This window comes from Malaclemys terrapin, chromosome 20, assembly GCF_027887155.1.
Source record: "Malaclemys terrapin pileata isolate rMalTer1 chromosome 20, rMalTer1.hap1, whole genome shotgun sequence".
Taxonomy (NCBI): domain Eukaryota; kingdom Metazoa; phylum Chordata; order Testudines; family Emydidae; genus Malaclemys; species Malaclemys terrapin.
This window is the reverse complement of record NC_071524.1, coordinates 13,351,310-13,364,425: the sequence shown is the minus strand read 5'-3', so window position 1 is coordinate 13,364,425 and position 13,116 is coordinate 13,351,310. Positions and strand designations below refer to the sequence as shown.

The 13,116-nt window shown below is 61.5% G+C and overlaps 1 protein-coding gene across 1 annotated transcript; it reads left to right on the top strand.

The window, feature by feature from the left end:
* The first annotated feature begins 1,514 nt into the window (after positions 1-1,514).
* Positions 1,515-9,285, top strand: LOC128826371 (prolactin-releasing peptide receptor-like). Its single transcript, XM_054009619.1, has 3 exons — positions 1,515-1,677; positions 2,201-2,292; positions 8,101-9,285. The coding sequence occupies exons 1-3, from the start codon at positions 1,515-1,517 to the stop codon at positions 9,193-9,195; spliced, it is 1,350 nt and encodes a 449-aa protein (XP_053865594.1). The 3' UTR covers positions 9,196-9,285.
* Positions 9,286-13,116: the final 3,831 nt, after the last annotated feature.

Below are 13,116 nucleotides of genomic sequence, written 5' to 3'. Positions count from 1 at the left end.
GGAGAGCCATGCTCGCCGCCCCCGGCTCCCCAGCAGGGAGCACGGCAGGGGAGGGCGGCGAGCCCAGCTGTGGCCCCACTCTTCCCGGCCCGCCAGAGCGCCACGGGGAGGGCAGTGAGCCCAGCTGGGGCCCCGCTCTCCCCGACCGGCCAGAGCGCCGGGAGGAGGGTGGCGAGCCCGGCCGGGGCCTCGCTCTCCCCGACCGGCCAGAGCGCCAGGAGGAGGGCGGAGACCCCGGCCGCGGCCCCGCTCTCCCCAGCCGGCCGGAGCGCTGGGGGAGGGCGGCCCCGCTCTCCCTGGCTGGCCGGAGCGCCGGGGGGAGGGTGGAGAGCCCAGCTGGGGCCACGCTCTCCCCGACCGGCCGGAGCGCCACCCTTCTCCAGGTGCTGCCCCAAGCACGTGCTTGGTAGGCTGGTGCCTGGAGCCGGCCCTGCTGATCAGTCATCGTCTGTATGAAATTTGGGTTTGCACTGACTTCGCTAGTGCTGTTTATGAAGCCTGTTGTAAAACTAGGCAAATATCTCCATGAGCTGACGTGCCCTCCGCCCCCCCCCGAAACCTGTCCCCTGGCTGAGCGAGAACCACGGCGCGAGATGACGCGGGTGGCGTGTGGGGAAAGGGGGCATCTGAGTCTTCCGGGCTTGTAATTTGGTAATATATGAGGTTAAAGAAAAAAACGGATCAGCCCAAACCTTGAGGTTTTACCAGCTTGCCTTGCACCTCACATAACCGTCACCGTGGCAGGATGCCGGGAATTCAGGGGGGACGAGGGCGGGGGGAGGAATGTCACTGCAGCGGTGGCCAGGGGCCACTGCTGAAGACCAAGGCAGGTTCTTGCATCTGGGATCATGTAGCTGTAGCGACAACCGGGACGGCGGTTTGGGGCCATGAGAACCTGGGAGGAGAGAGGGGTCCAGTGGTCAGGCAGTCGGGACGCCTGGGTTCTTTTCTCCGCTGTGGGTGGGGCGGGGCTACAGCAGGCCGGGGGCTGAGGGTCAGGACTCCTGGGTTCTATTTCTGCATCTCGGGAAAAGAGTGTATCTAGACATTCAGGCGGAAGTCTGGACTAGCTAGGACCTCGCTGCTGTGAGCCTCCTCGCAACAGTGTGGACACAACGCAACAATTGCTCCAGTCACTCCCTGCATTGCGTGCTCCTGACAGGCGGCAGGGTCCCCCAGCCCCAGGCCGGCCTCCCCTCAGCTGCAGGGTCACAGACCCTGGCCCATTCCCACCAGGGGGCAGCACCTGCCAGCTGGTCTCCTGGCACTGCCCCCAAGGGAGTAAGGAGGCCACTGGGGAGGTGGCCAGTGAGTTTCTTTCGCCGGCGGATCGTGCCCCTGGCGGAGCGAGTTACCGAGCAGCAGGGGGGTTTCGGGAGGGAGGGATGGAAAGATGGCAGCGCCCGTGGCTGTCTCCCCGGGGGTAGACGCTGCAGCCAGGGTTGTTGGGACAGGTTGCACAGTGAGGGTGCTCTGTAGCGTCTGCCCGCGCTGCGGGGATGGGGGTGCCCCGTATGCCGGCGCAGCCGGCGCTGAAGGAGTTAACGAGTCTGGTTCCCAAGGGGGGGGGGGCGGCGCAGCCCCGCCCGGGCCCGGGCTCGCCGCTGGCAACACACGAGCCGCAGCAGCCAGTGGGGACGCTCGGAACCTGCCCCGGCCCCGGGAGCAGCCGCCCAGGTACGGAGCCGCGGGGAGAGTCTCCGGCGCTTCCCCAGCCCCGGGGGGCCGGGACTCTTGGGGTGTGATTGACAGCTGTCAATCAGCATCGGCCCGGCTCCGGGCAGCGTTCTAAAGGGGGGTCGAGTTGGGACGATCCGGGGCAGAGGCTGGGGGGATCCGCGCCCCACGGGAGCCGGGCTCCGCCCTCCTGTGGGGCTGGTCAGTGCATTGGCAGATTAGGGGACCCGGGGTGGGGAAAGTTTTTACTCCGGCGCTGTCCTGAAACCCAGAGAGACTCGGAGAAACCTGCCCTGGCTGGAAAACTGGATGTGGCGCTGGGCGCCCGGACGCCTGGGTTCTATCCCAGCTCAGGGAGGGGGGATCGAGAGATTACTGCAGGTGGGGGCTGGGAGCCAGGACTCCTGGGTTCTCCCCGCAGCTCGGGGAGGGCTGTGAGCTCTAGGGTTTGACCAGGGTCTGGGAGCTCGCAGGTCTGGGTTTTAGTCTTGACTCTGTGCCTCGGTTTCCCTCTCTGCCAAAGGGATCCTGCGATTCTCTTGCCCGGGCGGGGAGTTTAACTCGGTGACACTTGCAGCCGGGTCGTGCTCCTCGGCCGTGGGGCACTGGCAGGAGGTGGGGGGTTGGCACCGTGCAGCGGGACAGCAGATAACAGGGGGTATCTGCCAGCTCTATCAAAACCCAGGGGCTGCCCCGCCTGCCATCCCCGGCCCCTCCGGGCTTCGGCAGTGCTGCGTGAACCGCTCCCGGCCCTAGAGGTGGACCCCGGAGCTGCGATCTCACACCATGATCAACAGGGTCCTGCCCTAGGGGACCCCAAACCCCCTGGCTCCCCCCAGCAGGGCCGGGTTTTAGCAGACGGGGGCGTGTTCCGTGAGTGAAGGGCGGGGTTAGGGGCAGAGGAGGGGAGTGGGGCTGATTCAGCCCGGGACCCACAGCCCCCGCCAGGTGCTCGCACCGCCTGGGCTCCAAACTCGGCCGGCTCTCGCTGGGGAGTCGGAACCCGACCTTGGGCAGGAGCTATTGGCCTCTGAAGCTGCCAGGCTGGGCTCCCTCCCATACGCACCCCTGCGATCCATCCCTCCCATACGCACCCCTCTACCATCCATCCATCCATCCCCCTGCGATCCATCCATCCCATACCCACCCCTCTACCATCCATCCATCCATCCCCCTGCGATCCATCCAACCCATACGCACCCCTCTACCATCCATCCACCCCCCTGTGATCCATCCCTCCCATACGCACCCCTCTACCATCCATCCCCCTGCGATCCATCCATCCCATACGCACCCCTATACCATCCATCCATCCCCCTGCGATCCATCCATCCCATACGCACCCCTCTACCATCCATCCATCCATCCCCCTGCGATCCATCCATCCCATACCCACCCCTCTACCATCCATCCATCCATCCCCCTGCGATCCATCCAACCCATACGCACCCCTCTACCATCCATCCATCCATCCCCCTGCGATCCATCCATCCCATACGCACCCCTCTACCATCCATCCCCCTGCGATCCATCCCTCCCATACGCACCCCTCTACCATCCATCCATCCATCCCCCTGCGATCCATCCATCCCATACGCACCCCTCTACCATCCATCCCCCTGCGATCCATCCCTCCCATACGCACCCCTCTACCATCCATCCATCCATCCCCCTGCGATCCATCCATCCCATACGCACCCCTCTACCATCCATCCATCCATCCCCCTGCGATCCATTCATCCCATACGCACCCCTCTACCATCCATCCACCCCCCTGTGATCCATCTCTCCCATACGCACCCCTCTACCATCCATCCATCCCCCTGCGATCCATCCATCCCATACGCACCCCTCTACCATCCATCCACCCCCCTGTGATCCATCCCTCCCATACGCACCCCTCTACCATCCATCCATCCCCCTGCGATCCATCCATCCCATACGCACCCCTCTACCATCCATCCATCCCCCTGCGATCCATCCCTCCCATACCCACCCTTCTACCATCCATCCATCCATCCCCCTGCGATCCATCCCTCCCATACGCACCCCTCTACCATCCATCCATCCCCCTGCGATCCATCCCTCCCATACGCACCCCTCTACCATCCATCCATCCCCCTGCGATCCATCCATCCCATACGCACCCCTCTACCATCCATCCACCCCCCTGTGATCCATCTCTCCCATACGCACCCCTCTACCATCCATCCATCCCCCTGCGATCCATCCATCCCATACGCACCCCTCTACCATCCATCCACCCCCCTGTGATCCATCCCTCCCATACGCACCCCTCTACCATCCATCCATCCCCCTGCGATCCATCCATCCCATACGCACCCCTCTACCATCCATCCATCCCCCTGCGATCCATCCCTCCCATACCCACCCTTCTACCATCCATCCATCCATCCCCCTGCGATCCATCCCTCCCATACGCACCCCTCTACCATCCATCCATCCCCCTGCGATCCATCCCTCCCATACGCACCCCTCTACCATCCATCCATCCCCCTGCGATCCATCCATCCCATACGCACCCCTATACCATCCATCCATCCCCCTGCGATCCATCCATCCCATACGCACCCCTCTACCATCCATCCATCCCCCTGCGATCCATCCATCCCATACGCACCCCTCTACCATCCATCCATCCCCCTGCGATCCATCCCTCCCATACCCACCCTTCTACCATCCATCCATCCATCCCCCTGCGATCCATCCCTCCCATACGCACCCCTCTACCATCCATCCACCCCCCTGTGATCCATCCCTCCCATACGCACCCCTCTACCATCCATCCATCCCCCTGCGATCCATCCATCCCATACGCACCCCTCTACCATCCATCCATCCCCCTGCGATCCATCCATCCCATACGCACCCCTCTACCATCCATCCATCCCCCTGCGATCCATCCATCCCATACGCACCCCTCTACCATCCATCCATCCACCCCCCTGCGATCCATCAATCCCATACGCACCCCTCTACCATCCATCCATCCACCCCCCTGCGATCCATCCCTCCCATACGCACCCCTCTACCATCCATCCATCCATCCCCCTGCGATCCATCCATCCCATACGCACCCCTCTACCATCCATCCATCCCCCTGCGATCCATCCATCCCATACGCACCCCTCTACCATCCATCCATCCACCCCCCTGCGATCCATCAATCCCATACGCACCCCTCTACCATCCATCCACCCCCCTGCGATCCATCCCTCCCATACGCACCCCTCTACCATCCATCCACCCCCCTGCGATCCATCCATCCCATACGCACCCCTCTACCATCCATCCATCCCCCTGCGATCCATCCCTCCCATACGCACCCCTCTACCATCCATCCACCCCCCTGCGATCCATCCATCCCATACGCACCCCTCTACCATCCATCCACCCCCCTGCGATCCATCCATCCCATACGCTCCCCTCTACCATCCATCCATCCCCCTGCGATCCATCCATCCCATACGCACCCCTCTACCATCCATCCATCCCCCTGCGATCCATCCATCCCATACGCACCCCTCTACCATCCATCCACCCCCCTGCGATCCATCCATCCCATACGCACCCCTCTACCATCCATCCATCCCCCTGCGATCCATCCCTCCCATACGCACCCCTCTACCATCCATCCATCCCCCTGCGATCCATCCCTCCCATACGCACCCCTCTACCATCCATCCATCCCCCTGCGATCCATCCCTCCCATACGCACCCCTCTACCATCCATCCACCCCCCTGCGATCCATCCATCCCATACCCACCCCTCTACCATCCATCCACCCCCCTGCGATCCATCCATCCCATACGCACCCCTCTACCATCCATCCACCCCCCTGCGATCCATCCATCCCATACCCACCCCCTACCATCCATCCACCCCCCTGCGATCCATCCATCCCATACGCACCCCTCTACCATCCATCCACCCCCCTGCGATCCATCCATCCCATACGCACCCCTCTACCATCCATCCATCCCCCTGCGATCCATCCATCCCATACGCACCCCTCTACCATCCATCCACCCCCCTGCGATCCATCCATCCCATACGCACCCCTCTACCATCCATCCATCCCCCTGCGATCCATCCCTCCCATACGCACCCCTCTACCATCCATCCATCCCCCTGCGATCCATCCCTCCCATACGCACCCCTCTACCATCCATCCATCCCCCTGCGATCCATCCCTCCCATACGCACCCCTCTACCATCCATCCACCCCCCTGCGATCCATCCATCCCATACCCACCCCTCTACCATCCATCCACCCCCCTGCGATCCATCCATCCCATACGCACCCCTCTACCATCCATCCACCCCCCTGCGATCCATCCATCCCATACCCACCCCTCTACCATCCATCCACCCCCCTGCGATCCATCCATCCCATACGCACCCCTCTACCATCCATCCACCCCCCTGCGATCCATCCATCCCATACGCACCCCTCTACCATCCATCCATCCACCCCCTGCAATCCATCCCTCCCATACGCACCCCTCTACCATCCATCCACCCCCCTGCGATCCATCCATCCCATACCCACCCCTCTACCATCCATCCATCCACCCCCTGCAATCCATCCCTCCCATACGCACCCCTCTACCATCCATCCATCCCGCTGCGATCCATCCATCCCATACGCACCCCTCTACCATCCATCCATCCCCCTGCGATCCATCCATCCCATACGCACCCCTCTACCATCCATCCACCCCCCTGCGATCCATCCATCCCATACCCACCCCCTACCATCCATCCATCCATCCCCCTGCGATCCATCCCTCCCATACGCACCCCTCTACCATCCATCCATCCCCCTGCGATCCATCCATCCCATACGCACCCCTCTACCATCCATCCACCCCCCTGCGATCCATCCATCCCATACCCACCCCCTACCATCCATCCATCCATTCCCCTGCGATACATCCATCCCATACGCACCTCTCTACCATCCATCCACCCCCTGTGATCCATCCCTCCCATACGCACCCCTCTACCATCCATCCATTCCCCTGTGATCCATCCATCCCATACGCACCCCTCTACCATCCATCCATCCCCCTGCGATCCATCCATCCCATACGCACCCCTCTACCATCCATCCATCCCGCTGCGATCCATCCCTCCCATACGCACCCCTCTACCATCCATCCATCCCCCTGCGATCCATCCCTCCCATACGCACCCCTCTACCATCCATCCATCCCCCTGCGATCCATCCCTCCCATACGCACCCCTCTACCATCCATCCCACCTTCTATCTATCTATCCATGCATCACCATACACATCTATCTATCTATCTATCTATCTATCTATCTATCTATCCTGTCTGTGCATTTTTATTGCCCTCACCCCACTGAATCTCTCCCATACCCCGTGTCCTGTTTCCACCCCTCCCCGCCCCCGGCTCTCTCCTCACTGTTACACCCGGGGGCTGAGGTTTGGCCGGGTGAGCCTGATCCTGGCCTGGGTGACTCTGGGGCTAATCCAGAGTGACTGCAGCCGAGCTGGGGTGACTCTGGGTTGTGACGGGTCCGGGGCTCGGGGTAGGGGCTTTGCTGCTAACGCAATCGGTTCCATAGGCTCTCGTTTCCCTGGGCTCCCACATTCCCACCTGGCAGGATGTGAGGGGCGATGCTTCCCTCCTTTCCATGCAGCCAGAGCAGGGGCGGTGATCTCGGGGGGCTCTAGGAGTCGCTGGTTAACACCCCCCAACTGGCCAGAGAGTGGGGGGATTTCTCCAGCTCTGGGGGTGGTGGTGTGGAGACACCCCCATGTGGAACCGGAGACTCACCCCCACCCGCTGCTTTGTCTTTTGAAAACACGAGTTAGAGGGAAAACTGCGCCCAGGCAGAGACTGCGTGGCTGATTGAGTCGTGCTCCGGGCCGGCTAGACGGCTGTATGGGGACCAGGGAGCCAGGACGCCTGGGTTCTATGCCCAGCTTTGGGAGGGGAGCGGGGTCCGGTGGTTAGCGCAGAGGGGCTGGCAGCCAGCCTAGACCCACTTGTTTGTCAAGCTGGTTGAACAACAGTCACACTCCTGCCTCCCTGGGGCTTTGGGAGGCTTCCTCCGTCAGTCTGTAGCACTCCCAGGTCCTTAGATGAAAGATACTTTAAAACCCCAGCCCCACCCCTCCTCCCCCGGGAGATGCTGGCACTGGAGTAGCTGGGAGCTCCCGCCACAGCCAGCTCCTGCCCCCTCCCCACAGCGCCCCCTGCTGGGAGAGGCTGGAATTGTAGTAGCCAGAAGCTCCTCCTACAGCCAGTGCCCCTCAGAGCCCCCTACTGGGAGAGGCTGGGACTGGTTAGCAGGGAGCTCCCTGCACAGCCAGTGCTCCTGCACTGAGAATCCCCCACCCATGGGTGACTGTGATCCCTCTCTCCCAGGGTGACCCCATGGAGCCCAATGGCAGCAGCCCCGGGCCGGGGAACACCAGCCACCCCGAGGATCTCTTCGCCGGCCTGGAGCTGCTGCTGCACTTCAAGCCGCTCTTCATCCCCCTCTACTGCCTCCTGGTGGCCGTGGCCTGCCTGGGCAACGCCTTCCTGGTGGGCTGCATCGCCGCCAACAAGAAGCTGCACAACGCCACCAACTTCTTCCTGGGCAACCTGTCGCTGGGCGACCTGCTGATGTGCCTGACCTGCGTGCCTCTGACGGCCTCCTACGCCTTCGAGGGGCGGGGCTGGCTCTTCGGGCACACCATGTGCCACGCCGTGGCCCTGCTGCAGGCCGCCACCGTCTACGTCTCAGTGCTCTCGTTGGCAGCCATCGCCGTGGACCGCTACGTGGTGGTGGCCTACCCCGTGCAGCGGCGCATCGCCCTGCGCTACTGCGGCCTGGTGGTGGCCACCATCTGGGCCTTGGCCCTGGCCCTGGCTGCCCCGCCCGCCTGGCACACCAGTTACGTGGATCTGCGGCCCATCGGACATGACTTGATCATCTGCGAGGAGTTCTGGAGGCACATGGAGAGGCAGAGGCTGGCCTACTCCTGCGCCATGCTCCTCCTCTCCTACGTGGTGCCCCTCCTGGCCGTCACTGTCTCCTACTGCTTCATCTCGGCCCACCTTCGCCGGAGAAGCCTGCCCGGCTCGGCCAACCTCAGCCAGGCCCGGTGGGACAAGAAGAAGCGCAAGACCTTCCTGTTGCTGGTGGTTTCTGTCCTGGTCTTTGCCCTGTGCTGGCTGCCCTTGCAGGTCCTCAATCTCCTCCGGGACCTGGACCCTGATTTCACCCTCCTGGGCAAGCGCTACATCAACCTGGCCCAGGTCTCCTGCCACCTGGTTGCCATGAGCTCGGCCTGCTACAACCCCTTCATCTACGCCTCGCTGCACCGCAAGTGCCGAGCCCACTTGCGCGGCTACATCCAGCACAGGCAGCGGCACAACGGGCAGTGCGCCCGTGCCAACACCTGCCTCAGCCTTCTGCCCGATGCCCCGGGACTGGGACAGGGCGATCGAGCTGCCAGGGACAACGCGGTCTAGGGAAGGGCCCTGCAACCCCTCCCACTGGGAGCAGGGGCCGGCTGCCGTGCCTTGGGTGCGCCCTGGGGCTCAGGGCATGGGGACGGGGATGCACCGCGGGCATTAGGGATCGGGGAGGGGGAACCAGAGAAGGAAGGAGCGGGTGGTGCACTGGACTGGGAATCAGGACTCTTGGGTTCTGCGCTGCTTTGGGAGGGGAGAGGGGTCTAGTTGGTTGGAGCAGGGGGATGCTGGGAGCCAGGACTCCTGGGTTCTATTTTTAGCTCTGCCACTGATACCTGGTCTGACCTCGAGCCCTAACTGCGCTCTGCCCGTGCCTCAGTTTTTCTCTCTGTTCAATGGGACTACAGACCCCGACCTACTTCCGATCGCACTTGCATCTGCTGTGTGAGCGCTGCACGATTGTTTGACACTTTAATGCCCTTATCCAAATCCCGCCGTCACCCCAGCCCGCCGTATCTCCACCGCTGCAGCGATCAGCGCCGCCCACAACACACCGTTCAAGGTCCATGCGTCCTGCCCATGCCTAGCACAACATGTGGTGTAACCTCAGCCAGCGCACTAAACACCCCCATCACAACCACGTGGGTGAAGCCAGACAGTCCCTGCGCTCACAAATGAGCTCTCACAGGAAAATGACAAAAGACAAAACCACCCCATCCCCTGTGGGCGAACACTTTCCACAAAGCGATCGCTCCATAACTGACCTCTCCTTCCTCCTCCTCAACGGAAACCTGCCCAACACTTTCAAATGAGGAGCCCGGGAGTTTAAATTCCTAACTAGTGTGATGTTGCACCCCATAATACAGAAATATGCTTATGTTTTTGTGACGAAGTGGGACTGTTCTTAATGTTCTTAATGTTTTCTCTGAATACTGTGTGGGTGCCTCAGTTTCCCCTATGCAGTTCTTAAGTATCTAGGTGGTGGGAGAAGGGGGTGTGAATGTTGTAGAGCCCTAGAGGGCAGATGTGATGCTGTCTGGACAGAAAATGGCCGACACTCTGTCTCTTGGCAACTAATGACCTGGGCCCCTCCTCTACAAAGGTGCCAGCTGAAGGTGTTGGAGAACAAAGAGATCAGGTGACCTCCTGGCCCGGGAAAGGGACAAAGGGAGAGGAGGGGCTGGAGAGTTTCAGTTTGGAGCTGGCTGGGGACATGGAGTGAGTGCAGACGTGGGTGTCTGGCTCACTGCCCCACAAAATGGACCCGGCTGAGGGGTCCTGTTCTCTGTACCCACAAGCTCTGTTTTAGACCGTGTTCCTGTCATCTAATAAACCTCTGTTTTACTGGCTGGCTGAGAGTCATGTCTGACTGCGAAGTGGGGGTGCAGGACCCTGTGGCTTCCCCAGTACCCCGCCTGGGCGGACTCGCTGTGGGAAGCGCACGGAGGGGCATATGCTGAATGCTCCAAGGTCAGACCCAGGAAGGTGAAGCTGTGTGAGCTTCTTGCCCTGGAGACAGTCTGCTCACAGAGAGGAGACTTCACCAGAGTCCTGCCTGGCTTCCTAGGGAGCAGTTCCAGAGCCTCGCCATGACAGTTTTATGCTAGATACGCCATATAACATATCTCTGCAAAGGTTATGATCTCCTGGATATATTCATCCTATTTACATGCATGTCTCATTTTTGTATTCGAAGTTATGAATATTGGCTATGTACTTGTTTGATTTTAAGTAGCCTCAGTGAAGCACTTGACCAGCTTCTTGAGAATAGACTATTCTCAGTAAGTGCCCAATCAAGAAACACTACGCTGACAATGAACTTTGAGAGACGCCAATCCACATCTGAGCTTCCAGGTCCAAACCCCCCTTGCCTGTGATGAGTGGCCTATACTGCAGTCTGCCCCAGGGAGCGGGGGCTAATTGGTGACTGGCAGTGGCCTAGTGGGTGGGGGTTCCCCGTTGGGGGAGACCCAGATCTGTGGGGGTACTGCTAGGGGGCAGCACCCAGAGCAAGGGGCCCTGGGGTCCTGGGAGGGACACAGGGGCCAGTGCGAGGGACAAGGTGGATCACCGGCCTGTAGAGGGCACTCCAGATGCTGAACGAACTGATTCCCAGAGTCACCAGCAGGAGGCGCCGCAGGGGTGAGTTCGCTCCTCTATACAAAGTCAGAGAATTTCAGCCCCACCCTCCACGCTGTGGGGTTGAACGTCTCCTGGCAGAAGACCAAGATCCAGACCTGGGAGCTGGGCCAGCAGAACCCCGGGTGCAGGAAGAGCCAAGCACCATGGGGAGTGGGGATGAGTTCATCTACATAGACTGCTGGCATTGTTTGACCGGTCGCAGCGAATGGGACGCTCCCCCACGGAGAGGTCTCGCCACTTCCTGCCTGAGTCCAGGTCGCACTACGGACATGGTCTGACTTCATGTGAAATGTCCCAGTCCCACAATGATCTGTCCTTCCTCCAGCCGCTCATTGTTTTCGCCAGGATGGACAACCTCACCCACTCAGCGCACCGTGCTCTCCAACGCTGCACCGATGTGTGACGGGGGGGCCACGCCCTGACCTGACAGGGCCGCCCCGAGGTTCGTGGCACCTCGGGACTGAGCCAGATCTACACACCGTCTGGTCTTGCATCTGAAGAAGTGAGGTTCTTACCCACGAAAGCTTATGCTCCCAGTACTTCTGTTAGTCTCAAAGGTGCCACAGGACCTTCTGTTGCTTTTTACAGATTCAGACTAACACGGCTACCCCTCTGATACATCAGACGTGGTCACTCTGGCTGGCCCGACGGTGCTCCACAAATGGTGCGCGTTTGCGGACGATTTGGGGACGCTCTGCACGAGGCAAAGGAAACAGCTCATCTCCCCCTGACACCTGGGGTGCCCCGATGCACTTTCCAGCTCCAGAAACCTTCCAATTGGACACGGCATGGAAATGAAGGGGGGAAGGAAAAGAGCATCTCCAGGGGAAATTGCAGCTTGATCTCCAGGGCGCAGGGTGGCTGTGAGAGGAGCCAATCGGAGCAAGAAGGGCGTGTAGTGAGGCCGAGTGGCCCCCCTCAGAGCAGGAGAGTGAGGGACCATTACATGCCTTTTGGAGGGCGGAGCCTAGATTGCCCCACCCCCCTCGCCAGAAATACCAGGGCGTGGCCGTAAGTAGAAAAGGCAGCACAGTTGGCGGGGAGCCTGTGGAGGAGAAGGCCGCTCTGCCGGTTCGGCCGTGTCCCCGAGAGGAACCCTCACCGAGCTGCGCCCCATCCGCAGACGCCGACGAGGACTGGCCCGGAGTGCCTGCTGCCGTCTACCCCGAGGAGCCGGAAGAGGACTGGAAGCTAGAGGGACCGAACCCCGGGGTGGCAGGAAGTAACCCAGGGGCAGCCACGGAGCAGCCGGCTGCAGAGCTCGGCGTGGCTCAGTCGGGGCTGGATCCCCACCGACGCAGGGGCAGCCAATCCTGCCCCTGCCCGGGCCCTGGGCTGGGACGCGGTGGAGTAGGGTGGGCCCGTGTCCCCCTGCCGCCCCACCCGGGTGTGGCTAACTCCTTACTGGGCAGGGAAGTTCAGGCCCTGAGGAAGGAGCTTCCCTCACCAGCTCACCTGTAGACTGTTCGTTTGCTGGCTGCCTGCGCCCCGCCCAGGCTAAAGCCAGCCCGGATAGGTTCTGTTTAAGGGTTGCCTGGCGCGACAGGACCAGCCTGAGTGGTCCCCCTCCGAGCGGCAGAGCGAGGGACCATTTCAGGCGGTCTAATTCAAAGTCAATTGCCTGCTTGGGCTTCTGTAGCACCAGCAGAGGCAGCCGTTCAAAGCTCCTTGGGGAGTCAAGTGAGCCGGAGCTAATGGAACGGGGGAGGTTCGGTCTCTGCAGACGCCTGGCCCGTGTTTCCATTAACCCTCGGCCCCGATGCGGACGCAGCGGGAGAGAGCGAGCTGGCCTCGCGTCGTCTCTGCCGCACGCTGATTTCCCTGCGCCCAGCTTGG